Source organism: Amphiura filiformis, chromosome 12 (genome assembly GCF_039555335.1).
Source record: "Amphiura filiformis chromosome 12, Afil_fr2py, whole genome shotgun sequence".
In the NCBI taxonomy this organism is placed as follows: Eukaryota; Metazoa; Echinodermata; class Ophiuroidea; order Amphilepidida; family Amphiuridae; genus Amphiura; species Amphiura filiformis.
In genome coordinates, this window is record NC_092639.1 from 33704498 (window position 1) to 33723350 (window position 18853).

The 18853-nt window shown below is 34.4% G+C and overlaps 1 protein-coding gene across 3 annotated transcripts in view; it reads right to left on the bottom strand.

The window, feature by feature from the left end:
- LOC140166104 (ADP-ribosylation factor GTPase-activating protein 1-like) overlaps positions 1–18853 on the bottom strand; it is a 77870-nt gene that overhangs the window by 44629 nt on the left and 14388 nt on the right. For all 3 annotated transcript variants that reach the window (XM_072189488.1, XM_072189489.1, XM_072189487.1), the window contains exon 8: positions 9441–9473. In XM_072189488.1, the coding sequence (XP_072045589.1) occupies positions 9441–9473 (33 nt within the window). The remainder of the gene's footprint in view (positions 1–9440; positions 9474–18853) is intronic.

Genomic DNA, 18853 nt, shown 5'->3' on the forward strand with positions numbered 1-18853 from the left:
TAATACCAGAACTTACGAACGTCAATATCGTCGCTTATGAATGTCCGATTTGACTGCTTTCGATATATACACTGCCGGTTTGAGTTAACTTACATGTACATTTTATTTTAAAATAACTTAATTAATTCGCAATGTATAGTTTAAGCCTACTATATTATAATAGATAGTGGCCAGCACATTTATAAAGGACTGGTTACTCACTACAATCTTCACTCTTAAACTGTGTTTTTCTGAATGTGCTGATCATGTTGATTGCTAGCTAGTCGGAAACTCCTGCGAAGCTATGGACATGGCATCTTACATACTCCATTCTATAACAGTCTGCCTAGTGCCTTGTGTGTTTTCTCTTCAATCATTTTGTTGAATGTAATTTTATGAATCAAATAGTTATGTGTCATTTTATTTATAATAAAGAAGTTATTAAATTAATAAAGTAAGACAATTTATTTATCTATAAGTGCATGTCAAATGGGGTACATTGTTCAATACTATATGCATAAATTATGCCCATATTATAGCTAGGCCCTAAAAACTTTATTTTGCATCGGATTTTTCCGTTGAAAAGACAAAACTGATGTTTATGATAGCAACCATTTCATCAATAACATTTTGAGTCATTTTTATCCATAAAACGACACAGGATATGATAGATAACTACTTTCACATCAATATGGTCCATATGATCACAGATTGTTGAGAATCTGTGATATGATCCGGGATATGATGAAGATTTTGATTCTATAGATCTGTTATCAACATGATATCACGCTGTTCAGTGGTCAAGGAGTAAGGACCCCGGTCAAGGACACTGATATGACATCATAGGTGATGTCAGATTTTCTTCTGCTGACCATATGATGCTATTTATATTAACTATTATTGTTACATTTAGGCCTTTAAACTTTTAAAGTCATAATTAATTAGTTCAAACATAACTTTGGTAATACTCACTTTCGTTTTACGCTCGTTGAAACGGCAAAACATACTTACTTTTCCTAACAAATCAATTAAAATATTTTTTAAAAAATTTAACCACAAAAAGTAAAAAAAAAAAATCATTCCAATACCACTAAAATATAATCTCTTAAGTAAACTGACCCCAAACCTGAAACAGGTACCAGCCCCGAATGGGCTGGCGAAAATAAGCATTAGCAAAAATACCATTATCACAAAACAAACAGCAGACAAAACAAAGAAATTTAAGACAAGGTTGTAGGCCTAAAATGTAACACCAGCTGTCATGTACCACATACATTGTAAACCACAACAGACAAAACGAACAAAGGTCTACCTAAGGGTTACAATGGTAAACATATGATAATGACTTGCCAATGTCTAATACATGTATACCTAAATCAGTTAAACTTGCCATTGTCTATCCCATAAATTTGCCTAATCAGAAAATGGCACTTGCTATTGTCTGACTCATAAATATGCCTTAGGATCAGAAAATGAGGATGCAGATTAGTGAATATTTGCCCATAAATATTTGTATTGATGCTGACAGTGTATAAATGAGGACATGCAGTAGATCCTGTGGAAAGCAAGTAAGAAGATTGTAAGTGTAGCATGATAACAAAGCAGTAACAACCTTCTTCATTCATTCTGGGTCCCAATAATGTGGAACAGAAGTCAGTATCTAATATTCCGGGGTCACTCCCATTGTGGCCTGTACACCATCCGCGATAATGAAAACGCGTAAAAAGGGTAGTTTTTTCGTGGGTAAGCACGATACGTCATGCGTAACGCTTTAGGTGTCAAAAACATGAAATATTGGAAAAAGGGTAGCCAAATTGCAATTGCTAATACGCGGAAATGAAATTTAGGTTATGAAATTTGATGCAAGGAATAAAATCCCTGTTTAGGGTGTGAAAACACCTGTTTAGGGTATTGTTTTAGCCAAGGGTCAAATCCTTGTTTAGGGTGCTTTTCAAAAGTTGATTATTGCGGATGGTGTACAGGCCAACAATGGGAGTGACCCCCCGCTAATATTTAAGTTCTCAAGACAAAGGACTCTTTCAATGCAAGAGTCTAAAGGGAGTCTTGAATCTACCCTCCTCCAACCCTTCACCTTGTTTCATTCTTTTTAGGCTAAAGGTTGTTAAGTGTAGCATGATAACAAAGCAGTTAAAGCCTTCTTGCTCATTCATTCTGGGTCCTGATAATGTGGAACAGATGTCAGTATCTCTCATGTAAGTTCTCAAGACAAAGGACTCTTTCAATGCAAGAGTCTAAAGGGAATCTTGAATCTACCCTCCTCCAGCCCTTTACCTTGTTTCATTCTTTTTAGGCCAAAGGTTGTTAGTGTAGCATGATAACAAAGCAGTTACAGCCTTCTTGTTCATTCATTTTGGGTCCTCATAATGTGGAACAGAATCTCTTCTCTTTAAGTGCTCAAGACAAAGGACTCTTTCAATGCAAGAGTCTAAAGGAGGTCTTGAATCTACCCTCCTCCAGCCCTTCACCTTGTTCCATTCCTTTTAGGCAAAGATTTATACCTTCTGTCCAAATATATTGGTTCAAGATTCATAAAAAAAGTTACTTGGTCATGATCCACCTGATCTGGGTCAGAAGATGTGATTATTTGTTGGGTTGAAGATTCACCTCTTCTGAAAAGACATTGTTTCAAGACTCACCCCATGGTTTTGCAAGGTACAGAGTAAGACCAATTTTCACCAGCGAAATGGTGAAAGCTTGAGGACAGTATGGTCAAGATTCTCTTTGACTCCTGCATAAATAAATAATCTATGGCTCACAAATTATTTGCACCTTTGGCTCAACAGGTCTTATAGTGTTTTGGAATATGTGTCAAAAATGAAAAGGGTTGCTCTTGTTTTTTTCTGGGTTTTTTTTTCTTTCTTTTTTTTTTTTGGCTTTACTCAAGTACAACTGAAACCCCATTGTATTTGGGGCTTGGGATAAGAATTTCCAATTTCTTATCTCTCAACCCAAGGGCTTACTTACCCTCAGCAAAATTGTTATTTGATTGTTGCGAGTAGACTTCTTTTCTTCCATTGCTCACTATTCTTCTTTCTCATAATATTAAGCTGAACTTACGACTGGGATACTTTTTACAGACATTATTTTAAAATGTTCCAAGGATTATTGTATTCTTCAATATGAACCAACCAAGTTATGAAAGAAAGAACAAAAGAAACAAACAAACAAATAAACCAACAAGCAAACAAGTAAGCAAGCAAACTGGTTTGCACCATTAATTCCTCTAGAGATCACCTTCTATCATGACCCATGCGCGTAAATGGTTTTGAAACCTTTATTTTTCAAATCTTGTCAAAAGATATCATAAAGGAAAGGACTGTTGACTTCAATCCAATTTACAATTACAGCATCCTTAGAGATTGAAATGTTTCCCCATGTGCTAGATGCTTGAATTATTTTAGATTTAATTGGATGGAAAGGCATGATTATCTTGGAAATCTTCCTTTATAAGTTGTGTTCACATTCACATTGTCGGACGTACGCCTGGCGGAACTTGGTCAGTGCAAGTTGCTAGGAGTAGCGGTAGGTGCTGGCAGGAGTAGTGGCATTGTGAACGAGGGTCGGCGCAAGTTCCACCAATTCCGACAATTTACTTCTGACAAAAGTCTTCAATAAGTGATACTGAAAGTAGGGTAGCGAGCTGACAAAAGTCAGGAGTGAGCTGACAAAAGTAGGGTAGCGAGCTGACCAATGTCAGGAGTAGCGAGCTGGGTGTAACCTCCACCAGGCGTAAGTTGCAATGTGAATGCTGCTACGCCAGGCACCCAGTGTAAGTGTGACCTACATGTATTGTTGGTCAGAACTAAGAAATTACATATCGCGTGGTTGAAAAAGGTCACGGACACACCGGAAGTGGTAGCTGATGTTTACGTCAACCAGAAGTTAATGCTTGGTAGAACTGGTCGGCGTAGCGCTAGGAGTAGGCTAGTAGGTGTGGACACGCGGTGAGAGTAGGGAAAACACTTGTGGAATTCTCATCAATGTTAGCGTAAGTTTATGCCGGGTGTAACTCAAAATGTGAACACGACTATACTTGTGATAAGATAATAAAAATAGATTTTTATAGATCAACAGGGTTAGTTTCACAAAGGCCAAGGGCAGACTAACTTTGGCCGATGTCCACATAACACATACAGTGAAATTCTTACACTAGTATTAAAATTGAATATAAAAATCCATAACATTTTCAATATAATCGCCACGCAAACTCATTAACAATGGGTTTATATGATATAAAAACCAAAGCAAGGTCATTGAGATGATACAACATGTGGATGTCCAAATCCTGCATCACTGCCATGGTAACATATTGACGATGACAATGAGTAATCAAAAGTCACAATCTAATAATACCAAGGCAAACAGATGATGGTGATGAAAGTGACTAAGAATGACAAAGGGAATTCCCCTTACAACAATCAATATTCAATCAGCGAAGGTACAAAGAAACAAAGGAAATGACAAGCAAACAAGTCACAGTCACATCATGTTGATGATGAAGTAGGATCTTATACAACAATAGAGCCGGAGAAGCCATAATATTAAACAGTGATGCGAGTACCTGGTAGTGGCATGCAAAATTATGTCACTCCAAACAATTAAGGTTATGCATAATGATTCAGAGTGACGTAAACTACACAAGAAGGGGAAATCAAAAACGAGAAATTTGAGATAGAAACCTGGGGGTGGAAATGGTTTTGTATTTAATTTTTCATGTCTAATTTTAGCATAATTCACTTCATTTTAATGATGCATTTACTGCCTTGAATGAAGGGCTAATTTACAGTTTTTAGTGAACCTAATTACAAGATCTAGGGAGAAGTGAAAATTCTGTTTATAGTTACTGTATGATGACGAAAATGAAACTTCTCCCAGCTATTCCAATTTCACATGAAGGTGTTAAAACCGCACTCTGTATCTGCAGGAAGGCATGCTTGTGCAAAATTTCAAGCAATAGGACATAATATCTGATGAAGAAACATGATCTGCTAAGCACAAAAAAAAGGTTCACTTTTTTACATGCATATTTGTGAATTGTATAATATAATAATAAGGGTGTTCTTAAATAATATGCTTATTGCTATAAATTGTTATTTTGAGAAACAAAATATGAAAACCTGCGTTTTCAGGTTCTTCACACATGTTTCCATCAAAAAGGGTTATCCTTGGAATATTGTTTACATTTTAGTGAAAAAAGGGGTATTGCTGAAGGGCACAATCTTTCACCTGAAAACTTCGTGAAATGAGATACAAAAGGGGGTGTTTTAAAAGTTTGGGCACATGCATGTCTACCCATCGATACACAGAGTGCTGAATGTTGAATAATTTGGCAATTTTCATTTGACAACATCTCGAAGTGTGGTGCTAGGATACAAAACATGCTCATCCAGCAGCACACAGTTCTTGAAACCCCTAATGTTTGTACATCTGTAAAATGACCCCTGAATATGTTGGGTACAAAACCTCATATTGCGCAACCTGAGGTCAAATGTTCAGATATGTTTGTCGAATGTAGATTAATATTTTAAGGAACTTTGTCACTGGAAATCAGATGGTTTTGGTTCATAGTGTGGGGTAACTTTGCCTTTGCCAAAACTATAAATTGAAAGTGAGTAACATCCGCAACACATGTCTGAAATAGAACCAGCTAATTTTAACATATTCCTACAAAATCCTGTTTTTTTCATAGCACTGAGCCAGTTTAACATTTTTGACATGTTCGGCGTTTTGTAGTAGGAACGGGTCACACTGTTCACGTCAATGCCATTTATAGACGTCAAATTCACAGCTTACCTTACATTTTGTTATATTTTTATCACACAAAGGCATATTCCCAATTCCAATCAATATCTTGGAACAATAAATTAAATTTCAGGAAGGGTCAAAACAGACACCCAAACAAGCTGGTCACAAAAACGACAATTTATATGAGTGTCATTTTTGGTGCCAACACCAGTTAAGGTACATGGTGTCATCTTTTCATCACGTTCATTCAAATGGAAAATATTCAAGACACCATGCCATGTTAGATGCGCAGTATCACAGCTGTTGCATGTATAGAAGTTTATTAGTGACACTAAAAAAAATCACACACAAAATAAATTGTTAATATTTATTTGTTTGGTGATTGGTGTTTAAATTGCCAACATTTTGATGCTGCACTGATCATTTTGCTAATTACAATCCTCCCACAACTCTTGCTTTGTTCAGATTGTCATTGTGGCTTCTTTAGTATAATAAGTATTAAACTGTATGGCTATGATTTTGTCTTGAACCACAGATATTGGAACACAGAACTGTGGTAACTTTTTCTAACAGTAGCAGCATAAAAAAGCTTGTGTAGTACTAATTTTAATAGTTAACATACATGTAAGACAGTCTTAATGTCACATCATCAATATTTAGTATGTCCTACACTGTCTCAAGGAAAAGCCTGATAAAATATTTGCATCCCAACTTGGGGATGTGATGATACATGTAAAAAAATTGATGTTCTACTTCTAAGTATTAGTGAGGTGAACATCTTAAAACCGTCTCTGAATACATCAATATTGAAGTGAACGTCCATCAAAGGTTAACAAAAAACATCCTGAAAAAAAAGCAGCGCAAATTTGTTCTTTTTGTCATCCTTGGGTCCAGCATAGTCCAAGTTTTATCTCCGTTTAGTTCTGCTTGGACCCTAACCCACAGTTGTAGCATCCAACCATAGAGACTGCCTTTGCCCAAAAATACAGAACATATATTATTTCCAAATTTGGGCAAAATTGTGATTATCAGCTTTAAACTATCCCTGATTTTGCATGAAAAGAACCTCAGCAATTCTCCAAAGTCAAACTATCAGAAAAAATAATTCTCTAAATAAATCCCAAAATGGTCAAGATAAGTACATTAGTTGAAACTTCAAATTTCTTCTTTAATTATGAGTCTACTCCTTTCCATGCTCTAATAAAAAATAAAATAAATAAATATCTGGTTTGTACAATATCTGTATACATCTACTCCAACCCTGCTTGTTTTTATCAGGTTATTTACTTAAGCTTAGTCAAGATAACAAAAAACATCACTTCTACGTTTATGAATGACACCTTGACATTTATCAATAAAACAATAATAATAATACTATCCTATATGGCTAATTACAGTATACATTCATTCCAAGCTTTATTTACCATAGTAGATGTAGATAATAATGAACTATTCACATCAGTCTTGGACTGTTTGCTTATTATTGTCACTTATATGTGCTCAAAACAGTAAAATGTTTTGAAAAGCTTCCAGCAAATAACCAAAAAGATGAAATGAATTACCTGAATGGGTGACTTCATTTGAAATCTATACCCCCTACGTAGAAGTTTAAGGTTATATATCTTCAATAGAGGGTGTGTGGATTTCTACTAGAATAGCCCTCTTTCTCTCTTTCTGTTTTCATGGTGATGACCAAAGTGTTTTTCAGTGACATTTGACTTCAGTACTCGATACATGCAACCGTTCTTTGCCTGAACATTACAGAATGAACTTACACTCATCCGATTTACAATGTTAATGCAGTTTTTTTGAAGAAAGCTTAATTATATGTGTTTATCCCTTAATATGTTTGAGACGGCTACGCTGCATAATTTGTTCTATTGATAATTAACTCAGCAGTCACAAGATTTCATTGTCAAAACATTTTGAATTAAGTAACTAAGGAATGCAAATTCTGTTTTTGTTTATTTGTTTGTTTTTGACAGTGACCTTGTGTATTTATTGGAGCATATTACACGTCACATATGATAATCATAAACTGTTTAAAACCAGCCAACTTCCCACTCTGACAAAATAACAAAACAATAATTTGCAATAAATACTTTGTTTACGCATAAATAAATATGATGTAATCAAGCCAAGTAAGCAATGGTGACACTGCCAGAGAAGAAACTCATACTAATCTTGGGCTTCTCCCAGTCAAATAAACGTTGGGGAAATGTCCACTTTTTTGGCCAACCAGTTTAATGCTCTGCATGCTGGCCATAGGCTTTAACATAAAAAGATATTTTCTCAAAATAATCAAGAGCTATAAACCACTGAACCAATACTAGGCTTGTTTGTACTAATTTTTATGCATTTTTCATGCTGATTCCAAATATGGTCATGAAAATTTACACCCGTGTGGAGAAAGTTAAGACACATTTTAGAATTTTGTGCTCCCTCCCATTGTCCTCCTGCAACAATTCCTGTGCTGCCACACCAATTGAGCTGAATTCTTAATTTTACCATAGAGGTACTATTGTACCAGCAGCTTTTGAGATATGAAAATTCATGATATACTTCTTACTTTGCTGAATTCAACGGGCCATTCCAGAAATTAAAAAAAGACACTGGGATTTCCCTCAATATTGCATAGAAATTCTCATTATCAAAATGTCAAAATAAGAACAATGAGCCCAAATATGACAAGATGTTCACTGGGAAGTCCCATAGCTTTTTGATGTATCTATATCCCATGATCCCAATGCCCATATGAGCACCCTAATGATATATCCAACAATTTAGGTCAACCTAAAAAAAAGTTATGTCTCAAAGCTTGTGAAGATTTTAAAATGCATTTCCCCCTTTTTTCTGCCCACTCAAACTCAGTTAACATAAGCTTGAGATGCTTGGAAGTTTCAAAACGTACATTCTTAAATACATAATGAAATTTTAACTGAATTTAAAGGGTTAATTACCCAATACTACCAACAAGTGCTTTTAAAACATTATATTGACCAATTTATTGTTTTTTTGTAAATAATAATTAAAAGAAATAAAATTAAAAAAGTAAGTAAGTAAATAAATAAATAAATAAATAAATAAATAAATAAATAAATAAATAAATAAATAAATAAATAAATAAATAAATAAATAAATAAATAAATAAAAAAATTTAAAAAATAAAAATAAAATAAATAAATAAATAAATAAATAAATAAATAAATAAATAAATAAATAAATAAATAAATAAATAAATAAATAAATAAATAAATAAATAATATTAATTAATCAATTAAATAAATAAATAAATTTTGTAGCCTAATTTATTTTTAAAGTTAACTTGCCACAGGGTATCTGGAATTAACCCAATGAAACCTTATCGTTAAATCTAGTTGAGACTATGACACAACACAAACACCCCCCACCCACCCCTGTGTAAAGTTGCATCACAGACACACACACATCACAGATATTGGAACACAATATCCACCCCCTCCATACACACCCCACACACAAATGTATGCAGTGGACCAAAACAATTTTTCTGTGATTAGAAAGTAACCTGCAGGACTCTCACCCACACACTACCAATTGCATACTAGTCTAAAGAAAACAATTTGCAAAGTACTGTATTGCATTTGCAATTACTCCAGGAGAGGTTTTTCCCCAATTGCGAAATCAGAAACTTTTGATGACAATGATTCACTTACCTTTTGTGAAGCTGCAGAACCAAATTTAATTGCCTGCAAAAGAGCATAGAGAAAAAAACAACATGACGTTAATTAATTTGCCTTATCCATGCTTCGTAAACTTCTTTTCAAGTAGTTAATACAATATCACCCAATAATCAAATAAATTGCAGACAAACAAATACCAATAACTTACACTATAGTTGCATTTACAGCCATATTTGTTCCCATTTGTTGGTACCGCTGCATATTTCCTACTTCTGGATAACATTTTTATTACAAATCGGCTACTTTTTAATTGATGTATAAAATGTTCCTCACGAAGCGTATAAGTTTCAGCACACGCATGCAACAGATAGCATTATAGTTACGATGACAGTGATATCACAGTGTGTGTTCAGTCAGAGGCTAGTCAGTGTAAGCTCACGTGCTCTCTACGAATACATATGGAGCAATGAAGCAAAGCAATCACAGAACAGCTGTGACTGATACAAGGTTGCCAGTTCATTGTTGGGATAAGTAAATTGGTGCTTCTTTCCTTGAAGTTTTCACATTGTTATTAGAAGTGTGACAGGGTTTTATGGGGTGAAGATACACAACAATGTCCAAGGCATTTCTGGAATTTTTATCATCTATTTTTAAACTGAATCTAGTTTTGAACAAAATAATCTCTCCTTTGACACATGTCTTTCTAAACCTACATTAATAAGCATGATAATGACAACAACAACAACAACAACAACAACAACAACAACAACTACAACAACTACAACAACAACTGCAATAATAATAATTGAATATTACAGATTGTTGGGCATGGGATAGGCCTATATTTATAGTGAATTTATAACATTATAATATATGTGACGTGTCATGTCAAAAGGAGACACTTTTGGGCAGGTTATCAATTTTGAGCTTTTTACATATCTTAAATATTGAGATATTTTACTCCTAACGTTTCACTATGAAATCGGACATTCCTAAGCGAAGATATTGAGTTCGTAAGTTATGGTATTATATAATTGGAAATTGAGATATCGGCCTTTAAAAATATCATTGACAATGTTGAGAGTAGGAATTACCTTGAAAAATGTCTCAAAAAATACAAGATGCCAGTTATATTCTGGTATGAAACTCTCAGACAATATTTTATACATTAATAATATCACAAATTCGCAACAAACCCAAATTGTGAAAAAATCACTCCCAAGCAGATTTTTGGTTATTTCTCCATTTACGATCCTGCCCAAAAGTGTCTCCTTTTGACATGACACGTCACATATAACTAGTTAAACTTGAAATTTCCTGAAAAAAAATATATGCAAAGAAGATCAGCCTGCCAGTATGGTTACAATATTTTCTATAAAAACACTTTCAGCAAAGAAGATCATATACGATTGTAGACAAGATATCATCACAGCATCACCATCTGCTGAAGACGCTAGTCAAACTAGTGAAAACGTTTCAGGTGAGCAAAAAAAAAAAATAGTGTAGCGTTGAAGTTAAACTCTTCTGTTATTAAAGAAGATCATGGTTAACCTCCCAGTATTATTTACCACAATGTTTCCTACTTCTGAACTCAATCAAGTTCAAAGCATTCCAACGAGGCAACACTTGTTCAATATAACAAGACAAAGAAATAAATAGAAACCCTCAGTGTGCTGCTATGCCAGGTTTAAATTGCATTATTGTTTGATTAATATTGGTTTATTCAATGGGCCATGGTCACCAACGGTACAAAGCAGTTTATCCCACCTCCCTTGTTTAATAGACCATGTGACTGTACGATACAGCATGGGGTATGAAGTGAAATATCTTTACGCTACACAGACTTTCGCAGCTTGTAAACGTGTGGTAAATTAAAAGTCTGAAAACGATGTCTTAAAGTGTATGTGGCTAGAGAAAAACAAATAATAATAAATAAAGCCAAGCTAAAGAACATTAGAAAATGAGTTTTATTTATAGTAGGCTACACCTGAGATGAATATTTGTCTCAGGGGATACACTGATCTACTTATTCATGAATCAGGATTTTCAAAAATAGTTGGGTCTCTCAAAAGTATCTCTCAAAAGTATTGGTTTTTTTTCAATTCATACTGATTTTTTAAAGCTGAACTTCTGTTCATTATTTTCCTTAACACCTTAAAATAAAAAAGTCTTGTGCAACTTTAGAGAAAGTATTTAATTTAAATGTAAATTAAAATGTTTATAAATGCAAGATTATTTATTAGAGTTTCACCATATTTTCAAACTTATAAAACTTTTTTACACTGCAATTTTAAGTAAATTCAGAAACACAAGTCTTCAACAAATGAAAAAAAATTCTCCCATGGTAATTTTATTTTGTGAAACTTGAATTATATAGGAACGAGGTTTGAGACAAATTTTCCAAACATTGAAATCCCTTCAAAAATATGTTGACACTCAAGATTGATTTTGATTAATTGACATATTGACAATGCCAACTATTTATTACAATTATCAGTATAAGCTACTGAGAATAAGCGCAGTGCGCACAATTTTTAGTTTTTCAGTGGCGGAACAAGAATAGATATTTATCATTGCATGAAGTTCAATTATTGCAATCAATTGCAATTCACTTTACAGTTTAAGTATGGACAAACATGACCTTGATCGCCCATTCACCCGAGGTAAAATAAAACACTATATAAACTACAATTTGGCAATGAACACGCATTAACAACATGCTACTCTTACAGCATGGTACTCTCAAAGTAGTGATCTTTCCACTGTTTTGGGTCCTGCTCACATCCAAAAAAGCAATTCTTGAAGATTTCGGTTGTGTATTATTCTTTCGCAAAAATACAAACAAGAATTTGGTTTTTTTAATACAAAATAGCTTATTTTGCAACCAATTATTGCAAAATTAACTCACCAATGAATGAGTGGCTCCTTTTATATTATCTTCATTAGATACAGTGCATCCCTTAGAATTGAGTATATAATTTTGAGCACTAAAATTCACTTTAAAAAACCTGAATATGCTGACATTTTCATAATGTCTGAAAATTTACCAACACAAAATGACCAACCTACAGGCTCTTTTTTCCAATTTACCTCTGATAAAAAGATACAGTATTTACCAAACCTTGACTAAATGTCCACAGGCTGACGATTAGTGGGTTAGTATTCATTTATGGCAGGAATCCAAGTCAGAGTTCAATATCCATTCAATAAGGTATAACATTGAGAATGAAGTGCCCTTTATAATCTCAGATATGGATCTTAATGCAGCACTTACTCTGCACAACGACCAGTGTATTATCATAGTATTAAAGCTATACTTAAAAGTTACTCTTTTCACTACCTCAAATAACCATAAAAGCTTTTATATATTTTTTTCTTATCAAAATTGAAGTTGGTTACAAAGCAGAAGTACTCTATTTTATTGAATGATTGTTATATTTGGCAATTGATCCAAGCCCTTAAATGATTACTCTTTTTCACTAAAGAAATAACCAAGGAATAAGTTTTTATAACAATTTTTCTTATCAAATTTGAAAATCTATAGTATTAGAAAATACCAGGAGCCATTAGACTTAAGTTTTGTGTCTGTTACATGTATCTTTTAGTGAACACAAAATAAAGACATTAATTGCTTTCAAATTCTGGTAATAATGATACCAGGGAAGTGATGATACTACATTTGGTAGGCATCTTATGTTACCTATACACAATATCAGGTCTAGATTTTTCATCTCTCAGGGGGACTTTATCTACAAACCCAGCCACATCACCATGATGATCATGCAAACTAGCTAGTATAAATAACTGGAATATTTAGCTCTGGGTTATTAACAAGGAAGTGATGCTCACACAGGCAAAAGATCTTAAAAGCGTTGCATCCCTTGAATCTGGATGTGAGATTCAACCAAGGTTACTCCAAAGCTCCGACGTCTTATGCTCTAAAGCGATTTGGGCGAAATTAGCAAGTCATCCGGTATATGGATTTCAATCTTCACTAACAAGATATTGCACCAGCCAAGTCTGTGTCTCAAGGCACCAGACAGTGCATCCAGTGCATAGGCAAAAATCTGTGTGTTTGGAGGAAGGGGAAGGCTGGCTCAATGTCAAATTGGATGAACATAGGCAGGGAGAAGATGATCAAATTTCTCATATTCATTCATTCATGATTTGTTAAGCGCCTTATTATGTGTGGATGCCTCAAAGTGCCGATTAGATTGAATATCAGAATCACTTTCTCCATGAGTGCAGTCTTAAAAAATAGATTGTGTATATCCAACAGTGCCAGACTGGTTTGGAACAGCCAGTGGTTAACGACCTCCTCGTTTCTAACTTACTGGCTGTCTATAAATGGGACTGATAAAGTAACATCCCCTCTGAAGGACAGAATACTCCCATGGTTCATTTACCCAACTCTAAATACACCATAGAGAAGTGGAAGTCTGAATTTAAGGGGGAACTACACCCCTGGCAAATTGTGTGCCTATTTTTGCGTTTTTCTCAAAAATCATAGCACATTGGTGACAAGTAAGATATGTATATTATAGGGCAAGGACGACAACTACTGTACTGAAAATTCAGCAACTCAAAACAAGTAGTTATTGATTTATTGATCAAATATTGGTTTTCCCTCATTTTTGACTGTTTACTCCACAACTGTTGTCTGTGCTGAAATAAAATTTCCAGTGGAGTAGTTGTATTTCTTGCCCCTATAATATACATATCTTACTTGTCCCCAATGCGCTATAATTTTTAAGAAAAGGCAAAAATAGGCACAAAATTGGGCAGGGGTGTAGTACCCCCTTAATCTGCAGATGACTTTTCCCCCCAAAGTCAATACCCCAGCAAGTTTCCACCACCGAGAATTAAACATAACAATTAAACATAACAATAAACATAACAATAAACATAACAATAAACATAACAATTCAACTTATTTTGACTCCCATTCCCCATATAATCATGATAATGCTTAGTAATTTTCTTTTCATAACATACATTTATGAGTCAAACACAATGTTTCCATTTGATGAGGATGAGGAGATCTAACTGGAAATAACACAATGAGCTGCAGTAGTCCAGCACATGATATACCATCTCAAAATACCATCTCAAAATACCATCTCAAAATACCAACTCAAAATCTTAAGATGGCGAAACCCTAAGATGTTGTAACTTTTGATAATCATTTGGGTATAAATCAGTTAGAACAAAACATTGGTTATCTTTTCTTAATGATGAGAAATATTACACCAAACTACTGATATTAAGACTAAATAAAACATTACCCCATTGCAATGTTTTCCTGTTATCATACCCCTTACCAAGTTACCACCAACCCTTCAGGTCTCAGTTCTTATAGACAATGTATACATGGTGGTATATGATGTCTCTCTCAAGAGGAATGCAGCTCTAATTTAAATGTGAGAAGTAGGTCAAACTATTTCATGGAATTCATGTCAGAAATGCTCATATTTTGCAGCAACTTTCTTTGCGAATTGGAAAAGATTCAGTTGGCAATAGATTCCTGTATGAAATGTTAATGTTCACATATTCCAGCTTTCAACCATAGAGCCTTGATATTATAATGACAGACATATACATTTATTAGGTCATATCAATTAGGTTTATGAACAAACAAAAACCTCTTTCAATTTTTTAAAAATAACACACTTCAATTTTTTTCAAACTACTCATAGCACATATATGCCAAAATGTTGGACCTTTGACTTCAAACAACAAATTATGAGAAATTTATTGAGGTAAGGTCTAATGTTAAAATCCCAGTAGAACATGAGTCATAACAAACCTAAAGCTACATACATTGTAATATCTCCCATTTGTCTTAAGCCCAGAGAGTTCTATGATTCTATCCATATTGAAAGCTATTACACAACTTTTCTAAGTTTACAATTTGCACAATGCATTCTAACTTGATCTGAAATTGGACCACTGAAATACACATACATATATCGAGGGTTGACAAACAGAAGGCCTTAACTCAAAAAGTGCCTTTTTGAGAAAAATTAGTAAAATAATATTTTTGCATTGAGATGTGGCCAAGTATTGTTGTGCTATAGATGCAATAGGAAGTTGAATTGAGTTAAGGCTTATGATTTTAAGAATCTGTGGGTATTACAGATTATTTTGGTACCAAAATCTCAACATGGCCAAAAGTGAGTTTTAAGGCCTTAAAAGGCCTTCTGTTTGTCAACCCTCGATATATTCTCTGATAAACACCTCTGGGAGTGTAACATTTTCAAAAGGGGGCATTAATTGGATCTTTTTTAAAAGGACAATTCCTAAAGAAAGAACTGTCTGAAGTGCTGCAGTGCTCCACAAACAATACAGAATTTCTATAAATACTGGAAATATTGTTGATATAAACAATGGCTGCTCACACATTTATATTGTGAAATTGGCGATCACTGTTCAAAAATACAGGTACTGTAATATTTTGACAGCATTTATGGAACAATTTGGTCGAAAAAAATGGTGGAGGCGTGAAGCGCTTTTTAGAGAATGTACAGTATACATCCACATATCAATGAAATAACTTTAAAATAATAGACCTATACATTTACTGGTTCATTGATTGCAAAATTGAGATTGTTTCAAATTCACAATTTTGAATTTTCTTACATAGACCTATACCAAAAATAATAATCTCTGCCTGTTTTTATCTCCCCCGTTTTTATTTTCTGTGATAAAAAAAGATTAAAAACTAATGTTTCACAAAATGTCCACTTTTACAACCAAATTTCACTTCCTTCTCCCAATTTTATCATGTTTTCCCCTCTCCCAAGACTCAGCGAAACCTGATTTAGCTGAACTTTGATGAACTTCTCCAAGAAACTCACATTTATGTGCTAGCATCAACACTGGTATCTCATTTCTCTGAAAGGAAATCCCCCAAGTTGACCCCAGGAGCTAACAATACATTGCACAATACTGATACTAGCACAAAAAAAGTTCTTGTTCCTTGTAAACCAAACAACACTGCCACTGCTGTTTTTGTAGAATGAACAGAAAGAAGAAAGGAAGAAAAATAGAAGATAAGGAGAAAAGTTGTTTGCTTTAGTCCGGTTAAGAACCACAGACCCCTCGGACAAGAGCGAGGAGAGTAAGACATGAATATTACGCTGCCCAGCCAGTATTTTAGTGTGTGTTCGAATTGCACTTGCAGTCGCTTTATGATGCTAGGGTAAAGTGGCAAGTTTTTCGTGTCACGGAAAAACAGACAAATCCACAGAATTTAAGAAAAAAATGGAAAACACAGAAATTCGCGGAAAACATCTTTTTCATTAAAAAATTAAAATGAAGAAAAAATAATGAGAATGTGAGGCAAAAATAACGAGAATGAAGTATGTCTTCAAAGATATCAGGCTTAAAACAACTATATAGCCATAGAGTAAAGTTGGTTTTTTTAAACTTCCGTGGTCCGGGTACGCGCTGGTGAATTGCGATCGCGTAGAAGTGACAAGGTCGCCTACTACGCACCACGCCGAAAACCAATGGGTCACCCGGCTTGTTGTCAAGTGCGTTGATCAATGATCAGCCAATCAGCGTGATTGTTTATTGCTTTTGCATTTACGCTTTCGTGTAATGCCGATACACACAGGCACGCGACCACGGAAGTTTTAAGAAAACAACTTTAGACATACGCTTATATTTGTGATTTTTAATCCCGTTTAATCACGGAATGTGAACACGGAATTGAAATTACATCACGGAATGTAGTATTTAAAACCATGCACGGAAAATCACGGAATTCAGTGTTTTAAATCACGGAAAACTTGCCACATGACTCTATGCTAAGGTTAAAATACTGTACTTCCCTGTACCTGGTCTTTGAAGTTCAGAGAATACAGAGCTATGAAGCAACTTGCCACTATCCATAAGGCTGAAAAGTGAAGACTTATTTACCTTCATATTAAAATAGTACATCTCTTTTATTTCTCATATGATGTGTTTTCGTAACATGCTGCATGTACGTTCACTTTTGTATTACTTTGCAATATAGTCAGGGGTATATTAACTTGCAAATTTGGTACTTTTTGGGTATGAAAAAATAAGCACTTTTGGAAGTTAAAGAAGAAAAAAGGCCTTTTACCTTTATTCAAAAACATGTCAATTCAGATAAACCATTCGGTCAAAAATATGTACGCCTGTAGTGTAGTGCTAATTTATAATAAAATGTCATTCTTCAATAACATATTTTCAGCTAAATTTCAACAAACACCACTTTTTAAATACCAGGTAAGAGCCAAAATGTCAACGACAAGATCGAGTTGCACCTTGTACTATGGAACGTGCAATTCCATTATGTTCCAAATTGTTAGGGAAAGGAAACACTCTGTAAACATAACTGTGATTCTATTCACCTCACCTGGGGAAATCAGACCAAACACTATTCTATTGCTTAACACTGTACATATATATTCATGTAGTGTTATAATAGAAATTTCAATAGAAGGGGAGGGGCAGTATGGCAGTCTTTCTGGGTATCACTGTGATCCCTGTGCAGGTATTCATAGAGGAGAGAACTGACATGAAAAATATTGAGTCAAGGGTTATTTGGTATCTCCTTGGCATTTAAAAAAATGGTACACCCGTCACCCACACACCCAGAACACACCAAAATCCACCCACAAAAAAGAAAGAAAAAATATGCACCCACCTCCCCCAACAAAATCACCTCTTTTATTTAACTCCCTAGTCGTTGTTTGGTCAGAGGTGCCCTTTAAGTTTGTTAGACACAAAAAAAATTTGGCAAAAAAAAAATTTGATTGGCAAAAAAAAAAAAATTGATTGGCAAAAAAAAAAAAAAAAAATTTGATTGGCAAAAAAAAATATGATTGGCAAAAAAAATAATAATAAAATAAAAATCATACATTGTGTATTGATCTAGAACATCATACACGCAGTTGGGTACAGCACTTATGCTAGTAGCGTGTGCATAGTTTTATTTATGTGAGCGTAAGTTGGGACTTTATTGATACATGCAGCAACAAAAACATGATCCCCTCATTTGTCAGTGTTCTGGGTTGATGACTGAGAAACTGATGTGTTAAAAAGTGTTGGACATACATGTACTACCAGAATCTGGGGTCTGAGACTGTGCAGTTGTGTCCAAATTTACATTTTGACCACCTTTGTTCATAAATATATATCTTTAGAATAGCAGAGCGTGATCCTTTCATAACAGTGATAGGAAGTAATATGGGGTACAACCAAAGACACACAGGAATATTGTCATGAGTCCAACATGATACGATAGCTTAACACAAATAACATGCACAGTTGTAGACAACAAAGGATTCAGTCTTGGTGCTCTTTGTTGAGCGGCCATCCCGTTCCAGAGGAAAGCCCCCCCCCCACCGGGTGTAAGGTTTGGGTTAAAAATATGTTTAGAAAAAATGATTTATGAAGTGTTTTGATATAGTTTT